The sequence below is a fragment of the Peromyscus eremicus genome, chromosome 1 (assembly GCF_949786415.1).
Source record: "Peromyscus eremicus chromosome 1, PerEre_H2_v1, whole genome shotgun sequence".
NCBI lineage: Eukaryota > Metazoa > Chordata > Mammalia > Rodentia > Cricetidae > Peromyscus > Peromyscus eremicus.
In genome coordinates, this window is record NC_081416.1 from 103,434,470 (window position 1) to 103,453,325 (window position 18,856).

General features: G+C 49.4%; 1 protein-coding gene across 1 annotated transcript in view; it reads right to left on the minus strand.

Annotated features, from left to right (window-relative positions):
• Positions 1-1,459: 1,459 nt before the first annotated feature.
• Tenm4 (teneurin transmembrane protein 4) overlaps positions 1,460-18,856 on the minus strand; it is a 275,039-nt gene continuing 257,642 nt past the window's right edge. The window contains exons 24-27 of the mRNA XM_059271229.1: positions 16,413-16,709; positions 11,824-13,438; positions 5,373-5,515; positions 1,460-2,351 (exon numbers count right to left, since the gene is read on the minus strand). Coding sequence (XP_059127212.1) covers positions 1,593-2,351; positions 5,373-5,515; positions 11,824-13,438; positions 16,413-16,709 — 2,814 coding nt within the window. The 3' untranslated portion in view covers positions 1,460-1,592. The remainder of the gene's footprint in view (positions 2,352-5,372; positions 5,516-11,823; positions 13,439-16,412; positions 16,710-18,856) is intronic.

The following is an 18,856-nucleotide window of genomic DNA, read 5'->3' on the forward strand; positions in this document are numbered from 1 at the left end:
TGTGAGTGCTAATGACAATGGTATCTCGGCAGACAAACCACGAAAGGAATCCTCCAGTGAGCTCCCAGCTCTTGCTGTGACACTCTTCTGCGCTCAGACCTCCCCTGGCCCGCTGGCCGCTGCCTTCCTCTGGGCAGCCCCCCAGCACAGGCTGCACCTGTGCCTAGCCTCGTCCAGATGATGTGTGCATATGTGCAGAGGTCTTCACAGGAACAAAGCTAGCCTGGCCTTCTGGATCCACGGGCACCAGCCTCTGGCACCACCATCCCTGAACCCAGTGGGGTTGAATGACCCTGATAGGCCATACCAAAAGAGCTCTTTCCTCTTATTTCAAAACAAAACCCCAAACAATCCTGGCTGGGGTTCTCCAGTGAAGAACTCCACAGAAGGGATTTCCTGAAAGTCCAGGCTCTGGGACTCCAGAGCCTCTGGGAATAGCCTGTAGAGGGAGGCAGAAGAAACGCCAGGAGCTGGTTACAAGGATCCCTGGCTCATGCCTTTGCTGACTCCTTTCTTTGGCTGGTTTGTTTCTCACGCATCTTTCCGGGATCAAACACCATCAGGCATCTCTTGCCACACTCCAGATTCTCAGTGGTGGAAGCTGAGTACTAGAAGGGAGATAACCCAAAGCCATGGGGACAGGACTTCCTTGTTCCCTGGACTTGGAGGGCTTGCTGTGCAGTGCTGGGTCTCACGTCTGACTTTGGGAGAGAGGAGGAGATGAGCGAGGGACATCGTGGAAGATCAACCACTCACAGACATCCTGGTGCTTTCGCCCCTTGGAAAGGATGGGGCTCCAAGCCCAGGATGTTACGTCACCAGACTGGGGGAAGGACCTAGGAGACACCACTCTCTCTACTTCATTCCGGGGTTGGGGCTGGCACTGACAGCTACACTAGAGATTTGCAAAAGGGAGAGGGGGTTTCATTTAGCATCAAAATATAAAGCTCGGGCAGGTGTTTGGGGTGGCTTGAAAAGGTGCTGAACAACATCACGGAATTTTCCAGAGCATGATGTAGGTCCTCAGGAGGCACAAAACACGGTGAAGAGAAACTCACCACTCTCTGTGGGAGCCTAACCAAAGCTCCCGAGGCCCCGCAGGGCCCCGTTCCTCTCCGCACCCGTCACTCCCACCAACCCCAGTCTAGGAAGAAAGGGTTACACATGGGACAAGTTAGACACTCATGTCTCACATCACACTGGGGACCTAGGGATGGATGAGGACACACCCAAGGAGATGTGTACCCCAAAGAGAGGAGAAATGTACCCCAAACAACAGGGAAAATTCCTCAAGGAAAAAAGGGAACAAAAGACAATAAAGTTATCATTGTGGTCACACTACAGAAAAAAAACAAAACAAAACTTCCATTCTTTGCAAAAAAAAAAAAAAAGTATGAAGGCCAAATTAGCGTTTTTCTTAAAAAAAAAAAAAAGGATGTTGCACAAATTAACAATGCAACCAATATCTTTCTGTTTTGTCTTCTGCACTTGTTTAAAAAGTTTTTGTTTTTTGTTAAGGACAACACAGTCAGGTACACGGACACAGAAGAGCGGCTGTCTTTGGCAAGAAGTCCAGGCCTTGGCCCTCTCTGTCACCTTCGGCCCATCTCGCTCTGTCTCATGAAGTGGATGTTGTTGGCGCTGTCTGACAGTTCTGGGTACTGCTCAACGGAGGTCACAAAGAAGCCGTCGTAGCCTTGCACCCGCCCTGTGTTCAGCACCTGCTGCCTCTCCCCCTCTGTCCAGGCCCTCAGGCCTTCCTCCCCTTCCCGCAGTCTTTGCTGCTCCCGGGCCCAAGCCTGGCGTACAGCTCTCTGCCTGGCCAGCTCCAGCACCCGTGCCTTCTCCTCATCCACGGTTGTCCCGTAGCGGGTGTTCAGGCACAGTGCCCTGTACTGCAGCTGGATGTCAGTGTAGCGTCTAGTCCTGCCACTGAGCATCGTGTTGATCTGGGACACAGTGACGTTGACCCCGTTCTCCAGGGTTCGCCGCCCCCCACTGAGGCCCAGGATGGCCAGGTCACCTTCAGAAGGTCCTGGTTTCACAAAGTAATGGGTATCCACCCCATCAATGGTGAAGTGAAGGTTCTCTAGATAGTGGGCATTGTTCAAGATGGCCGCAATCCTCCGCCCATCCTCATTGGCCACACTGATGATGTCTGTGGTCACTCGACCATCTTTCAAGGCAAACTTGACCCCCTTGCCAAAGATGGAACCACTGGAGGCAAACTTCTTGGTCTCCGGGGCCTGCTGGCAGCTGGTGATGGTGGAGCCGTAAAGCTGGTCAAAGCGTTCCAAGGTAACAAAGGTCTTGAGTTGCTTCTGGACTTCACATTGCACCCCGAGGATAGACTGATGGGGGAGGGCCGTGAAAAAGAGAGAGGGAGAGAGTGAGACAGCGGGGAGAAACAAACCCCCAGAGCACTGAGAATCAGTGCAAATGGCGAAGTCAAACCTACAGGTATTTATTAGCTTGTAACATCTGTTTTGATGGTGCTGACCATCAGAACACCCAGCCATCCTTCATCCATTCATCCCCACAACCTTCTATTCAGGGCCAGTTCAGAGAGCAGCTGCTCTGGCCAGGGCCTTTTCTGAGCAGTGGGGATACAGAATGAACTGGACATCACCTTTGCCCTCAAAGAACTCATTGTTTCATATGCCCAAACAGACATGACAACAATATTACCACCAAATGTAATGACTGGTGGTCTAAAGGATGGAATAGCTAATAGATACAGTAGCATTTCTTGTTCTTCAAGCTCAAGAATTACCATTCAACACCCTTCTTGACCCCCATAGAAGATACTGTTATTATTTGCAGGTCACTTTTTTTTTTTGAGACAGAGTCTCACTATGTATCCCTGGCTGATCTGGAACTCACCATGTAGACCAGGCTGGCCTCAAAATCAGAGATCCACCTGTCTCTGCTTTCCAAGTGCTGGAATTAAAGGCGTGTGCCACCACATTCAGTTTCAAGTTCACTTCTAAGGAAACTAAGGCTGACACAGCTCCTCATGGGCCTACTCCACGTTAGTATTCAAACCCAGGTCTGTCTGACTCTGGAGGCCAGTGTCAAGGGCAGCTGCAGCAGTGAGAAGCAAACAGAGCTCGGGAGATGCTCAACCTAATGGTGAGGAAGAGAGGGAGCAGGTAGGGTTCCAAGGAGAGGGCCAAGCCCGAGTTAGGACTTCAAGGATGTGGAGGGTGATGTTAGCGGAGGGATGGCGAGAAATGCATGGTATTAGGAAAGCCAAGCACTGTCTCAGGCCCTCACTTTGTTCTATTGCTCTGCACCCCCATTATCCAAACTTTCCATGAACAGTCTCTGGCCCACAGTGCCTCCTTGGGCCTCCTCAAGTATCCCTGCACTTGGCTGCTGTGGGGTCAGGTTGGACCCCGTCGGCTTGGTGTACCATCTGTCTGGCCCTCCCACTCTCCAGGAGCTCGGAGAAGCTGTGCTCAGGGCTTTAGGGCTTTATCAGCAACTCAGGGCACAGGCTTTAGCAACAGACCCATCAGACTCCCATTGAAATTAAGTCCTCTTTATAATTAATAGAACCCTGTCTGTGAACAATTATTTCCTAGAGTTTCACAAAAGCCGGAGTGCTCAACAACAAAGATCTCCAATGCTTGCCAAGGGCAGAAATCAATAATTCATTGACAGGCAAGGTTGGCAAACAGGCAGTCAGAGACAGGGACGCTGGGGAGCACAGAAGAAACCTGGCGGGGGAGGAAGCACTGTGGGGCCGGAATCAGCCTTGGGGACAGCAGATGCTGGGACATCTGGACTCAGGGGCTGGGGTAGTAAGGTCCAGTACAGGCTAGGGCAGAAGGAGGAGGGGCTCTGTGGCCGGGCAGACTCAGGTTCATGTCCTCTTCTGTCATTTTTCCAGCTGAATATCCTTGGGTAAGTTTCTCTGAGCCCAGCCCCCTTATTTATGAAATGGGCTGTTTACATGGTTCAGTTGCTGTGTCCCAGAAGCCCCCACAATGTGCTAGCCTGTGTGTTGGGCACTAACTAACTGAGATGTATAACTTAAGCTGTTGGGATGCAGCATCTAGTGAAGGAATAAGAAAGAAAATAAAAGTTGAACAGAGCAAACCACTTGAGCAGACTCATCCACAAGTCTGGGAGGTGATAGCAAAGACGAGCCTAAAGGAATTAATCTAGATTAAGAAACAGGGACGTGGTGCTGGTGAGCTGGCCCAGTTAGTAAAGGGTTAACCCCACACGCACGAGGACCTCGGTTCAGATCCTGGGCATGCAGGAAAAAGCTGAGCGTGGAGGCGCACGTCTGTAATCCTGGCAGATACAGGAAGATCCATGGCTCTTTCGGCCAGCTCGTCTGAATCTGTGAGCTTCTGGCTCAGTGAGAGACACATACAAACATAATCTCTCTCTCCAAAAGGTGATTGTATGCGTGCGCATGCACGCGCGGGCACACACACACACACGCATACACACACACACACACACACACACACACACACACACACACACACACACACACCATGTATACACATATACCAAGATGGAGGAAGGGGAATGGGAGGAGGGGAGACCAGGAAAATTTGCAAGCACAGGATCATGCCATGCGGCACAGCTGCTTCTCCCAGAGTTTTCTATCCCTGGGCTGGCACCCCATGGAAGACTTGGTTTCTGCTGATCTACTCTTGCATCCCAGGGGTTGCAGTACAGAGCTGGACACAGAATCTGTTCCTGGTATAGGATTCATGAATGGAGGCTGAGCTTGGGATTAGCAGTGCATGAAGTGAGCAGCAGGTGGGATGAGACTATTGTAAACGATCTTTCCAGCCATATAATTCCAAGTCTTTGAAATCTGGTCATACAAGGAAGTTTTTTTGTTTCTTTCCTATAGCCCTTCTAGTCATGTTCAGCCAGATGACCGAAAGTGGACAGATCTGGGTTTGAATCATCTCATGTATTAAACCTGTACATTGAGAAGAATACCAGCATGGTATATTTGTGAACTAACTTAAGTACAGTGTCCCTCAATGCAGGTGCATCAGGTTGCTCAAAGAATATCACATCTGTATTCAGAACACGCCTCTCTTAGTGCTTTTGCCCGCATAGTGACAAAGCCTTATTATTTTTTTGTGGAACTCTAAACTTGGTGGACCCCACAAAACTCCTTCATGCAGCCTGTGAGTGTCCATGTGCTGCTACAGCTGGGCCCCTGGGGCCTGCTTAGCTATGGAGTTGCTGTTTTCTGAAAGCTGTCTGGCAGGAACCATGAAAGTGCTGCCTCAGTTTCCACCGCTGGCTTGAACTTTCCTGCAGAGCTGGTGGGACCCCTCCTTTAACGTCAGAATGGCCTGAGGTGTGGCTGTCATGTGGGGAGGGATTACCTTGCTGTTGTCCCATTCCTGAGTTTTCATCTGTGTGTGCACAAGCTCATAGGACGGCTCCATGGCATCTGTGTCTGGTTTGGGGTAGCCAGGTATCACATTGTGTAGCTGGAATCCAAAGGTGAGTAGCCAGCTGTTGACATCTGGGTGGAGAGAAGCAGAAATATGCCTAGGGAGTAAGTGGACTTTTGCCCAGGGGCCACAAGTGGGAAGTGACTGGTGACAGGGCTGACATTTACATACACTGGGAAATAATGTCCTGGTCTTAAAGCCAAATGTGCTCCTGGGCCCCCAGCAATCCCTCTCCCAGGTATATGCCCAGAACCGTCTTCCAATGGGTAGAACCCAGAGAGGAAACCCAGGCAGAACCCAGGCTTCCAGATATCTCTTTCTTCTCTCTTCTTCACCCACTTACCCTGAGGTAGCTGCTGATGGATGAAGCTCTCCCAGGCCCATCCTCACCCCAAACATCAATAGGAAACACTTGCAAAGGTCAGAAAGGATTTTAATGGCTGCCTTGCAAAGAGAAAAATTCACTCAAGAAGCAAACTGGCCCACTGTCTTTGTAGCCATTAGAACCTCGGGGCCAACGCGCCTCTGGGCAGGCGCTGGCCAGTACGAAGATCAAAGGGCTCTCCTCTTGCTACTGTCTTTCATTTCTGACAGTACAAGGAAGTCACCCGACCTCCCAGTGCCTTAGCCTGCTAGTCTCTAAGCTTACTAAATCACATTCCTTGGAGTTGCAAGTTAAAGACACGGTATTTCAGTGAACATTTGGCTCATTGAAGAATGGAGTCAGCAATCTATGATTCTGGGTTGGGGTGTAGTTGAGCTGGTAGAGCGCTTGCCTAGCATGCATGGAGTCCTGGGTTCAGTCTCAAGCACTACGCAATTTGATGCCTGCCATTCCTGCACAGAGGAGAGGGAGGCAGGAGGAACAGAAGTTGAAGGCCATCCTTGGCTACATAGTGAGTTTGTGGCTAGCCTGGGCTACATGAAATCAATCTCAAACAAAGCCAAGCCAAGCCAAGGGTGACAGCAACAAAAATCCATCCAAATAATCAACCAAATAAAAAAATCCCAAAAGCTGTGACCTTAGATGGGGGTCGAGGTGGGCTATCAGTCACTTGGCCCATGTGGCAGAGAAGGCCTACTGTGCTGATAGATGCCGTGTCCTCACAGGACCCCAAAGGGAGATGAGACCTGGGCCCATCTGTCTTTTAAATATGATAAAATTCAGACATGGATTAGGCATGGCATTGAAGCCAAACAGTGAGAAAACCATTGTCTGTCTGGCATCCTTGGAAATGGAGGTTGGTACTGTAGGCAAAGACGGCTGTACATGGTGAGGTGCCCCAGAGCGGGCAGTGTGGAAGTAAGCAGAGTGGTTCTTAAAGGCTGAGGAAGAACCAGAAAGGACAGAGCCTGGGGTGGCAGGAGAGAGGTGATCCGAGCCTTGCTGGAGGTAGTCTGTGCAGCAAGGCAGCTCAACCTTCTTTGGGAAGGGGCGGCTGAAGATGCTAAAGTACTCGTCAGACAGACTCAGAATCCAGTCTCAGTGGCAGGGGGGCGGGGTGGGGTGGGGTGGGGTGGGGGGGTGGGGGGTGTGCAACATTTTAAGGCCAGCCTCACAGCCAGGTGCCATTTGTTTTCTTTGCAATGGAAATACATCTCTGTTGGGAGGTCCTGTGGATGACCCAGGCCTAGGAGGAAGTGATCACCGCACTCCCCGTGGGGGCCAACAGTGTGTTCTCGACACTGTTGTGACCCATGTGTCTCTCCCATCTAAGCATCTCACATTCATCTGTGCCTCTTCGGGTGTTGTTGTTTTCAGTTGTCCCAGCCCCCTCCACCGGGACCCGGGTGGGTTTGTTCTCACTTCAGCCTTGCTATGCAGGTCACAGAAGGGAAAGAGCATGGCAGCTGGGGCCACACAAACCCACCTGCTGCCTCCTCAGTGTCTAAACGTGAACTTGGAGAAGAGCTTGCTTAATCCTCAGAGATTTAGTTCCCTCGCTTGCATACTGGAATGGTCGTAACTACTCTTGGAGGAGAGTAAGGTTATCACTTGGAAGTAGTTACTGTAGAGCAGCTGTTCCAAGCTTGGGCCTAAAACACTGGCTTGAATTCACAGTATCCAGATCAGGTACTGGTTTTCTGTCTTTGTCTATCCCAAGACCCCCATTTTCTTATTTGTAACAGAGGGGCTTGGATGACTTCTCCATGGCCCTTCCCTTATTTAGTTTCCAGAAGTCTCTCATTCTATGATTCTCGGCAGATGGGTCTTTGGGAATTAAAACAAGCCGAACACGGGGAGAGAACACCTCACAAGGCCCTTTTTCTTCAGGCTGAGAATGTGCATCGGGATTTGTGGTTGCTTCTATCTGGAATAGCGCACATTCCCAGGAAAGCAGGGGGCATGGGGGAGGGCTGGGCTTTCATTATGAGTGATGGAAGATGGGAAGCTTGCTATCACGTCTTTCAGGAAAATGTCAGAGATCTATTTGTTCACTCGCTTTCCTACTGGGCTTTTCTGAAGCGCTGGGAATTGTACTCTTCTAACCTCAGGGGCAGGCTCTCCTTCCTATTGAAAAGCTCAGCTTTACCTGTCAGTCCCAGAAGTCACTGCTGCCGGGAGGGAGGGATAAAATGCAAACGATTTGAATCTCTTTCACGTGTGCATAGCTTTGTTCTTCACAGAATGTATTTGAATTCAAAAAAACACTAAGCATTTGAAGTCCGACACCACAGAGTTCTAAGGCTTGCCTCCCCATGTCTTTGTGGGAGGGTTACTTTACCTGTCCTGAACTTCACTGTCTGCCTCTGTGTTCCCCACCCCACAGGGCTCCGTAAAGACTCAGCATGATGATGTGTGAGACATACCTGTGGCGGACATGTTAGGGTTGCCTCCCTCCCCGTGATCCAATTCTACCTTCTTTCTCTGGGGGTGGGGCCGGGGCACTGATGTGGCAGTGGACCATGGATCCAGAATAAGACACTCAGTGTATTCTGTCCTCCACAACCCCAGTAACTGCTCCGTTGTCACATGACCCAGGCCTACCTTACCAGAGCATACCTCAGGACCTTTGAAAGTATGTATGGGAAAAATAAGCTTTCTTTGTTGTTGTGATGTGAATGAGGACGCACTTAGGCCGCAGAGAAGATCAAAGGTGAGGTGTAGTGAAAACCAGTAGAATCTGAGTTTCCTATTCGCCACTGCAAATCATGTCTGATGGTCTGAAAGTCTGAGTGTTTGGACAACATGTATCTCTCTTTTTCATATGCCACAGGACCCACTATGTAGGTAAAATCAATTTTGGGGTCATGACCAGTATTTTCCTTGAAGTGGAACAGGCTAGACTAGAAAATACATAGACACCAAACTTAAGGACTGCTTTGCAAACCTTTGGTTTTAGTGTTTCATTGTGATACTAAAAAACAAAACAAAACAAAACAAAACAAAAAAACAAAAAACAAAAAACCCAACTCTTTTTTAAGATACGTTCTCATGTATTCAGGGTGTAGTCTACTACAGGGTGTAGACTACTCAGTGTAGTCAAGGGTGACTTTGAACTTCTGATCCTCCAGTCTCCACCTCTGGAATACTGGGGTTACAGGTATACAATTAGGTGCAACACCACACCTAATTTACTCAGTGCCAGGGATGGAGTCAAGGGCTTCACGCATGCTAACAAGTGGATGCTCATGCATGTTCAACCAATGGAGCTACATTCCTAGCTTCAAAATTCCTTTCTTAAGGTGGGCTCAAAGACATCTGTGAAAAGTGGCATGAGTTCCATGAAGGCAGGCACGAAGCCTTCTTCCTCGCTGGGTCCTCAGCGTGAGCCTGGCACGGAGAAGGTATAACTAATATGATGTTTGTTGCCTTTAACTGTCTGGGAAATGAAACACACACTGAAAATGCAGGGAGCCCCTTGGACAGTGGAGAGCTGTGCTAAAAACAGGCTCCAGAGACCAGTGTGATCATCCTGGGAAACGCTCTGAAACCGAGAGCCCTGATCTGGGTGACGCTCCACAGACCCGTGGTCCTTCGGAGGCTCATAGGCCTCATCTGTAGAGTGCAGAGAATTGTCGTGATCTCACAGGGTTGTTGCCAGGCTTAAAGGAGACGGTGTCTCCAAGTGCTTGGCAAAGGGTGTTCAATCCTCCAGTGCTATTCTGGGAGGAGACTATATGCATATGGTAGTGTACAAAGGAAGAGGGGGAGGACGATGATACTTTGGCAAGCTTTAACTGTTTTTTATGGAAAATTACATTTCCTATTACAGTATTTTTTTCCCCCCAGCTATAGTAACATGCCAAGATGTCTCACAGGAAACTCACTAGAGGGTGAGGCAGGGGGCGTGCTTTGTGCAGACAGATGTAATGGAAATGTCACCCTAATCTGTCAAGTCTCTCCAGCAGCCAAGTTGAGCATGGGAACACTGTCAAAATATATGTATTTATCCCCAGCCCCCGAGTATGTTTTCGTGACACCTGCGTACCACCGAGTTCTCCCTTCGATCTGTGTGTTTGGGACTCTTCCTCTTAATTGAACAACCTAGAATGTTTCCTGGAAAAGGGAGCCCTCCTGTTGCTGTCAGCAGAAACAGGATCCAGGTGAGGCCATCAAGTTTTAGGGTGAGTGAGCTAGACACAATGCCCTCTCTCCAATTCTGCGTATTGACCCCGGTCTCCTGAATGTCTTTCTTCCTGCTTCTTGATGAAATCTGTTTCAGAAGCCGGCCTCTGGGATCAGCTATTCTTTGAAGGCTTCCCAGAACTCTGTGGGGAGAGCCAGTTGCTAGTCTTCTGAGTTTTCACGGCCATCTGTGCAAACCTTCCCCTCACACTGGACCACAGCGTGCATTTCCTCTGATAGTGGGGATTCCTCGAGGGAGGGAATCATCTTTCTATTCTCAGAGCCTGAGCCTGGGGAGGGCGTGGAATGAAGGGAACAGGCACAAAAGAGGGGGCTAGTGGATTCAATCACAAGATCACCAGTCTTTCTCAGTCCAAATTCTCCTCACAAGGAGCTGGCTGGCTTCATCCAGATCCCATAGAGATCCCGATGTGACTTGCTGGGTGATTGTAGCAGCCTGAGATGTCTCCATCTGAAGGACCTACAGGACACTTCATTTGCTAGCTGGTTTCAGGGAAATGAAAGCTAGTATTCCCCTTTAAAGCAGAGAGTGAGGGAAAGGGAACCAGCATGAGCTGTGTGAGGCATGAAATGCGGGTCTGGCATCACCCTTGCCACTAAGCTTCTATTTGTTCCATGAATTAATTGTTTCTTTTTAATCTTCCTTTCTTGCCTGCTTAGGGTGCATATACATATGTACACACACACACACACACACACACACACACACACACACACACACACATTTTGAGACATAGTGTTGTGTATCCCAGGCTAGCCTCAACTCACTGTGTAGTCAAGGATGACATGGAACTCTTGGTCCTCTACTCTCCACCTCCTGAGTGCCGGGATCCAATCTAGTGTTTTGTGCCTGCTAGGAAGCACTCTGTCAAATGAACTATATCCTCAGCTCTGGATGGTTTCTTAATCTTCTACTTTATCTCCACAATTACTGATTTTTTTTTTTTATTTTTGTTTTTTTGAGACAGGATTTCTCTGTAGCTTTGGAGTCTGTCCTGGAACTTGCTCTGTAGACCAGACTGGCCTCGAACTCACAGAGATATGTCTGTCTCTGCCTCCCGAATGCTGGTATTAAAGGTGTGTACTACCACTCCCCAGCTGACTGCTAACTTATATTGATGTCTATTTGTGCCTGATTTAGTTTTTTTTTTCTTTGCAACTGGGTCTCCTACAGCTCAGACTGGCCTAGAACTCCTGATCCTCCTGCCTCTACCAGACCCCCAGATTATCTGCTTTAGTTTTAGGTTTTTAATGGTTGCTCTAGGGTAGCATATGAACATTTATTCAACCAGAATAAGGATAGGTATTCTAACTGTTTGATTTATTTTGAGACAGGGTCAGGGTCTTACTGTAGCCTGGCTGGCCTGGAACTCATTGTGTAGACTAGGCTGGCCTTGACCTCACAGAGACTTCTGCTTGTCTCTGCCTCCCGAGTGCTGGGATTAAAGGTATGCGCTACCACTGCCTGGCTGAGACATTAGTATTTTATGGTGAAATAATTTAGAAGAGTTATAGGTAAGTATACTAAAGAGCTCTTTTTACTACAGAGCCTTCACAAACTGAAATATTATAAAACTAATATATTATGAAAAATTAAGAATGTGGTCCTGCCAACCATGTTTGATGATGGATCCATTATTTCCCAAGTAGTCTCCAAACTAGCTTTTCTTTAAATAGACTTTGGAAAACAATGCTATTAGGGACAGTCCGTGTCTCCCACCACCCCCTACCAGCTTTCTCAAGGAGGAATGGGGTAGGTCCTGACCTAGGGCATACCTCAGTCCTCACCTGTCATGAAGCACTTGATGTCCTGAGAGTTGCTGATGGGGTTGTTGTTCTTAAACATGTAGAGATGAAAAGGCACGATGCTGCTACTACTCAGGCGTTTCCAGAGTTCATGGTCTGGGCTCGTCCAGCGTCCGGCCAGCACATCATAATCCCGTCGGCCCATGTGCACAAGCTTGGTGAGTGGATCATAGAGGCCACCGTGGTAGCCGATGATGATCTGGAAGTTGGGGTTTGTGTCCATGTAGATCTCCCCATAGGCTGTGTACAGGATCTGCTTAATCATCAGGCCAGTTCCACTGAAGACAGCAAGTGGGGTCCCAATGTTGTCACAAGCTATGTAAAACTCATCGCCACTGCTCAGCTCCATGGCAAAGAGGTGTCCCTGCAGGTCATAGTAGAGGGACGTGATCTCTGAGCTGGAGTGGTTGTAGAGGTGGGTGACCTTGGTGGGGTTGGTCAGGTCTGCATAGAAGAACTGTAGGTGGTGACTGTGGCTGCTCTTGCTGGATACTCGCCGCCCCAGGCCATCATAGCGGTACCTGACGCTCCAGCCGCTAGCCCGGTTGTAGGCCTTGATGAGCAGGCCAGCTGAATTGTACTCGAAGACATCCCCACCCCGCTGCCTCAGGAAGCCGTCCTCGTCCATCTTGTACTGCACATCACCCAGCCTAGTGATGCGGTCACGGAGGTCGTACCGGAGTGGCGTGAGCCGTGCACTGTTCCCAGGGCTCAGCAGGTGTAGGTTCCCGTTGAGGTCATAGCTGTAGCGCCAGAGCGGCTTGTCATTGATGGAGACTGTCTGCAGCTGGCCATCAGCATCATACTCATAGGAGTAGCGGGTGGTGTTGGCATAGGGTCCCACCTTCAGCTCCTTCTTCACTACCCGTCCCATGTTATCATACTGAACAGTCATCCAGTACATGAGTGACCGGAAAATCTCATACTGTACTTCCTTCATCCTGCCATAAGCATCAAAATGTTTGGTATGGGTCATGACGGCTGTGGTGATGATCTGGTTGATGTCATAGTAGATGACACCAAACTTCCCAAACTGTTCTGTCTTCCCTGACACATCATCGTAGCGGTAGAGATCGATGGGCAGTGGGGTCTCGTTGATCACAGCCTGCATGCTGGTCACACGGAAGCTGTTGTCATAGTTGTAGTCAAAACGGGCATTGACCATGCCTTCCTCTGTGAAGCGGAAGATCTGACGGTCGATCAGCGGCCCAATCTGACGGTAGCGGATAGTGCAGGTAAAGCCCTCGTTCTGTAGGTTGACGGTCTTCAGCATGCCTGCTGTCTCGTCATAGGTGAAGCTCACCTTGGTGGTGTCATACAGAGTCTCAGCCAGCTTTGACAACTTGCCATACTTGTAAATCACCCTGCGGCCAGTGCCCAAGTAGAAGGTGTGCAACAGGTGCCCATCTTCAGTGAAGTCCTGTATGACAGAGGCATTGCCTTCCGGGGGTTGGTAGATGTTTCTGTAGTAGCCCACTGAGCGAATGGTCTCCAGTGTCTGCCTGGCTACATTGGGCATGGTCACGGAAGAGAGGCGGTCATTCTTGTCAAACTCGAAGATGTACTGCCTCTGGCTGTGGAGGTGAAGCACCATGGACTGGAGGGAGAAGAAAACCATAGATGAAGGAGGTGAGAGAAGGAATGACAACCCAAGTACCCACTTGTCCTGGAACTTGCTCTGCAGACCAGGCTGGCCTCAGACTCAGAGATCTGCCTGCCTCTGCCTCCCAAGTGCTGTGTCACCACCTCCCAGCTGGTAGATTTGGTGGCTAGATGTAGGCTTGTTATCTGGTGACTTTCCTAAGGCAGAATATTCACTTTATGCCCCACTTCTGAATTCAGAAGTGGATGGAAGGCTGAGAAAAGTGGTGGTTTTGTATTGTGTCAAGCAGAGCGTTCCAGCCTGTGCACCAGGGGTTGTTAGGGAGGTGCTGTGGCTGCGCTTTCCCTCAGCCTTTGGCCTTGCAGGGTCCACTCAGGCCATTTGTTTTCCTCTTGTGAGCAAGCAGTCTGAGTGTGTGCTCTTTTGCGCGCGCGCGGTATGGATCAGATCATTTCTGCATGTGATGGGGTGCGAGACTGGGATGCTCTGGCCTAAAGTATTTGTAACAACTTCTCTCCTGCCTTCTCTGACCCAGACTTCTGACCTCAGTTTCTCTATCCAAGCAAGAAGGAACGCTCAACAACACAGCCTGATGGTCTTAAATCCTGGCAGCCTTTGCCTGCTAAACAGCTTCTGTGGCTTCCCTGTGCCTGTAGCATAAAGATCATGTTTGAGAAGGGCACTTTAGACTTTCCCCCACCTTTTACGTAGTAGCGAGCCGTGGGCCCACCCTGGGGTAGGCAGGCTGGAATGGGAAGTGAGAACCTCTTCTACCATTGCATTCATTGTGCGACACTGGCATGTTCTGTCTTCCCAGGCATGGCTTTGCAGTGCATGGGATGACTTCCACAGTCTGTCCTGCAGCCCTACAACCAAACCTTACTCTCAGGTACGCTCTAGCACAGGTAGAGACATTTACCATAGGACAAGCAGAGCCTGGGGCCCTGAACAGGTGCCCAGGGCAAGAAACAAAGTGAGGATTCTGGATCCAGAAGTGGGGCATAAAGCGAATATTCTGTCTTAGGAAAGCCACCAGATAACAAGCCTACATCTAGCTACCAAATCTACCAGGTGGCCCATGCCTTTAATCTCAGCACTTGGAAGGCAGAGGCAGGCAGATCTCTGAGTTTGAGGCCAGCCAGCCTCATCTACAGAGCAAGTTCCCGACAGCCAGGGATACATAGAGAAACCCTGTCTTGAAAGAAAAAAAAAGAAAAAAAAAAACCTCCCCCCGCTCAAACAAAACAAAAACCTACCATTCTCCTTCCCCCATATGAGACCAACTTCTGAATTTAAATAATTTTAAAAATTATCCAAAAATGTTTAGGATTTAGGTCATTTTTTTTTTTACCTTTTTTACTCTCTTTTCTGCTTTTTTTATTTTTTATTTTATTTTATAATATAATTTAATTCTACATATCAACCACGGATTCCCTTGTTCTCCCCCCTCCTGCCACCCTCCCCTTTCTCCAAATGCACCCCTCATTCCCATCTCCTCCAGGGCAAAGACTCCCCTGAGGATTGAGATCAACCTGGTAGACTCAGTCCAGGTAGGTCCAGTCCCCTCCTCCCAGGCTGAGCCAAGCGTCCCTGCATAAGCCCCAGGTTTCAAACAGCCAACTCATGCACTGAGCACAGGACCCGGTCCCACTGCCTGGATGCCTCCCAAACAGATCAAGCCAATCAACTGTCTCACCTATTCAGAGGGCCTGATCCAGTTGGGGGCCCCTCAGCCATTGGTTCACAGTTCATGTGTTTCCATTCATTTGGCTATTTGTCCCTGTGCTTTATCCAACCTTGGTCTCAACAATTCTCTCTCATATAAACCCTCCTCTTTCTCACCAATTGGACTCCTGGAGCTCCACCCGGGGCCTGGCCATGGATCTCTGCATCCAGATCCCTCAGTCATTGGATGGGGTTTCTAGCACGACAATTAGGGTGTTTGGCCATCCTATCACCAGAGTAGGTCAGTTCGGGCTGTCTCTCGACCATTGCCAGCAGTCTATTGTGGGGGCATCTTTGTGGATTTCTGTGGGCCTCTCTAGCACTTTGCTTCTTCCTATTCTCATGTGGTCTTCATTTACCATGGTCTCCTATTCCTTGTTCTCCCTCTCTGTTGTTGATCCAGCAGGGATCTCCCGCTCCCCCAAGCTCTCTTTCCCTTGACCCTCGCCCTTCATTACCCCCACCCACGTCCAGGCTGTTCATGTAGATCTCATCTATTTCTCCATCATTGGGCGATCCCCGTGTCTTTCTTGGGGTTCTGTTTTCCAGGTAGCCTCCCTGGTGTTGTGAGTAGCATTCTGGTCATCCTTGTTCCACATCTAGTAGGATTTAGGTCATTTTTGATTCCTAGTTTCTGAATGAAGTGAATCCTGACCCAAAGTGGAAGGGATTTGGTAGGCCTACAACTGATATTAGCAGCAAGGGATTAAGTTTGCCTCCGATCTGACCTCCAGGCTTCTGCTTGGATCTCTAGTGTGAGGTTGCCCTATGTGTGATGATCCGGGGAGCAGGAACCCGTCCTGTGTCAGCACCCTCCTGAATCACACTATGAAAATCTTGCTTCAGAGTCCAGCTAGGATGGGCCTGCTCTTCTCCATCAGCAAGGCTTTCATGTTTTCCTGGCCTAGGGACCTCCTGCTCACTACACTAAACCCATCCAGATACCTCCTGGGACCCCCTTTCCTTTTGGAAAACGGGCATCTCCCCCTTTGGAAACCTCAACAGTCAGATTTATCCCCCTGAGGTCAGCAGGTTAGGCTTGGCCATGGGGAGCAATGATGAAAGCCGGTTTAGTCGTAAATGCCTTCAGCTATTCAGGAGGCCAAGGCAGGAAGATCAGTCTAGGAGCCCAGGAGTTCAAGTCTACCTTGAGTAGTGTAGCGGTACCCATCTTAAAAAATAAAGCCACAATGATCAGACTTCTATGCATCAAGGCCATTGACGGAGGGAGACAGATACCTACCTTCTCTAAGTATGTGTAGCTCCACACCTTCCCATCTGCAAAGATCCGGGATGTGATGCGCCCTGCCTGGTCATATTCCATTCTCTCAGACATGATACCCCTTTGGATTCCGGCAATGTGACCCCCAGGGGAGTAGGTTACATTAACACCATTCAGCCTGCTGCTAGGTGACCAGAGGCTAGGCCTCCCTGCCTGGTCATACAGGATCCGAAGGGTGAATTTGCGGTGGTCATCATAGATCTTCTCTGTGCGTGTTACACGGTCAAAGTCCAGAGACAAGAGGTTTCGGTTGTGAACCTGGGAAAAAGTTAAGAAAGCGAGAGACTATGATGTGGACATCGGGGACCTGGCTCTGAGAACCAACCGCTAACTGTGTTGAGCTCCTGAGAAGAGAAGGCAGTACAGGTTGTGGGCATCAAACCTCACTCTACCATCTGTTAGCTCTTTGAGGTTTCCTTATCTGTACAATAGAAAACAATACACTTCGTTGGCCTGTTGTAAAAATAAAGATAGCATGGGTGATGAACACACAGTATCTCTGGCCAAAGAAGGCACATGGTTTTATCATATGATATATCAATAGGACTTAATTAAAAGAAGAAGAGGAGGAAGAGGAGAAGGAGGAAGAAGGGGAGGAGGAGGGGGAGGAGGAGAAGGAGGAGGAGGAAGAGGAGGAGGAGGAGGAGGAGGAGGAGGAGGAGGAGGAGGAGGAAGTCAGATCTTTCTTAGCTCCATCCTAAAAACAGAACTCCCAAATGGACCTGACAAATCAACACCTGACCCACATGCTCTGTGCCCCACGCTGTGCTGTGTTGGATTCCAAGGTCACCAAGCCCAGGGAAGCGGCAGATCTGTGGATTTCACTCTCACTAGTGCAATAGATACTTGATGGTTTTCTGAGCAAGCCCTAGCATTCCTGGGGCTCTATACTTGCTACTTTTTGGGTCTCTCCTGCCTTTGCCCACAGTCAAGGCTTCTGGGTCATCTGCTGTCTCCCAAGACATCTCCTCCTGTTTCTCCTCAGAGGTGGCTGGGAGGCAGGAGCATCACATCTCCAGTGGTTTCTCTTGTAGTCTGGTTGGAACCAGTCTTAACTCTACAATACTTTGCTTTTGCTCCGGGATCAGGAGCCCCATCTCTATAGCCTCCCTGAGGTCTGTCAGGCCACCACCAACTCAGTGTCCTTTTTGAGTCGGAAATACAGACTCCCACAGAGGAAGCTGCAAGTTGGAGCTAGCTCTCTGTGTGTGTAAGAGTACAGAGGTATGAGTGGGGATACACAAGGACCTGGAACTTTCTATTTAGGCTAGGCTGGCTGCTCAGCGAACCCCAGGGGTCCACCCTCTGTGCCGTCCCAGAGCTAGGATTACAAACATGTACCCCCATGTCGGTTTTTTGTGCCCCCTCCACAGGGGTTCAGAGGAATAAATTCAGGCTGCCAAGCACCTTACTCATTAGCCATTTCCCCAGCTCTCCTGCTCCATATTTTAATACGGAAATGTGCTCTGGAGCCCCTGGATTTGACCCCTAGGCACAGTCTGTCCCCAAATGTTAGCAGGTTCTTCAAAGCTAAGGCTTCCCGCTGGGGGTGGGGAGGGGTGCCGGCCTGACAGGGCACAGGGGCACCTTTGCTGTCTCTTCTACTTGTCATGCAGTAAGTTTGACAAGCAGGAAGACCCAAGAGGAAAGTAGGTAATTAGGTCACACGATGTAAAATGGCATGTGTGGCTTGTGGAAGTCAAAGGTCCTTTGGGGATCTGTATATTTAGTAGAGGGTTTTGGTATAGGCAGGTGTCAGGATTAAATCTGAATTTCAACCTTGACTGTGTGACTAGCTTTTCTGTGTGACCTTGGTCAAGTGCCTTTACTTCTCAGGGACTCAGGTTCTTCCTGCGTATACTCTTAGACTCAGGAGTAAATCACCAGGGGACTGCTAGGTGCATAGAAGGCTCCGGATAAATGGCTATAATTACGTCTACTAAATGACAGCACATGATCATGTCGGTCCTAGAGGAAGGAGAGGTGTGTGTGTCTTCCCCACTCTCCCATACAGATGTCAAGGCCCCGAAAATAAGGATTTATAATGATGATGCTGAGACAGTTTCAGCTGTGATGGCCTGGTTATAATAAGCTTGCCTTCCCTAGGGTAATCAAACACAATTGTAGAAGCAAAAACCGTGTGGCAGACAATTCCCGAGAAAAATCAGAGGTGTTTGGAGGCTCAACCCGTGTTCTTTGCAGAGAGGGAACAGGAAGAGAGGGGGCCACATTGCTGACAATGGCGCTCACCTTTGAAAAGCACCCTTTGGGAGATCCTTTTATACCCCCAGTGTTGGTGCCACCTAGATAGCCTCCCCCACCCCCCAGGACCCTAGTGAAGAAGGGGATCTATACCTTAGTGAGAAAATTAATAAAACTGAGTCTCGCAGTTCACTGGGGGAAGC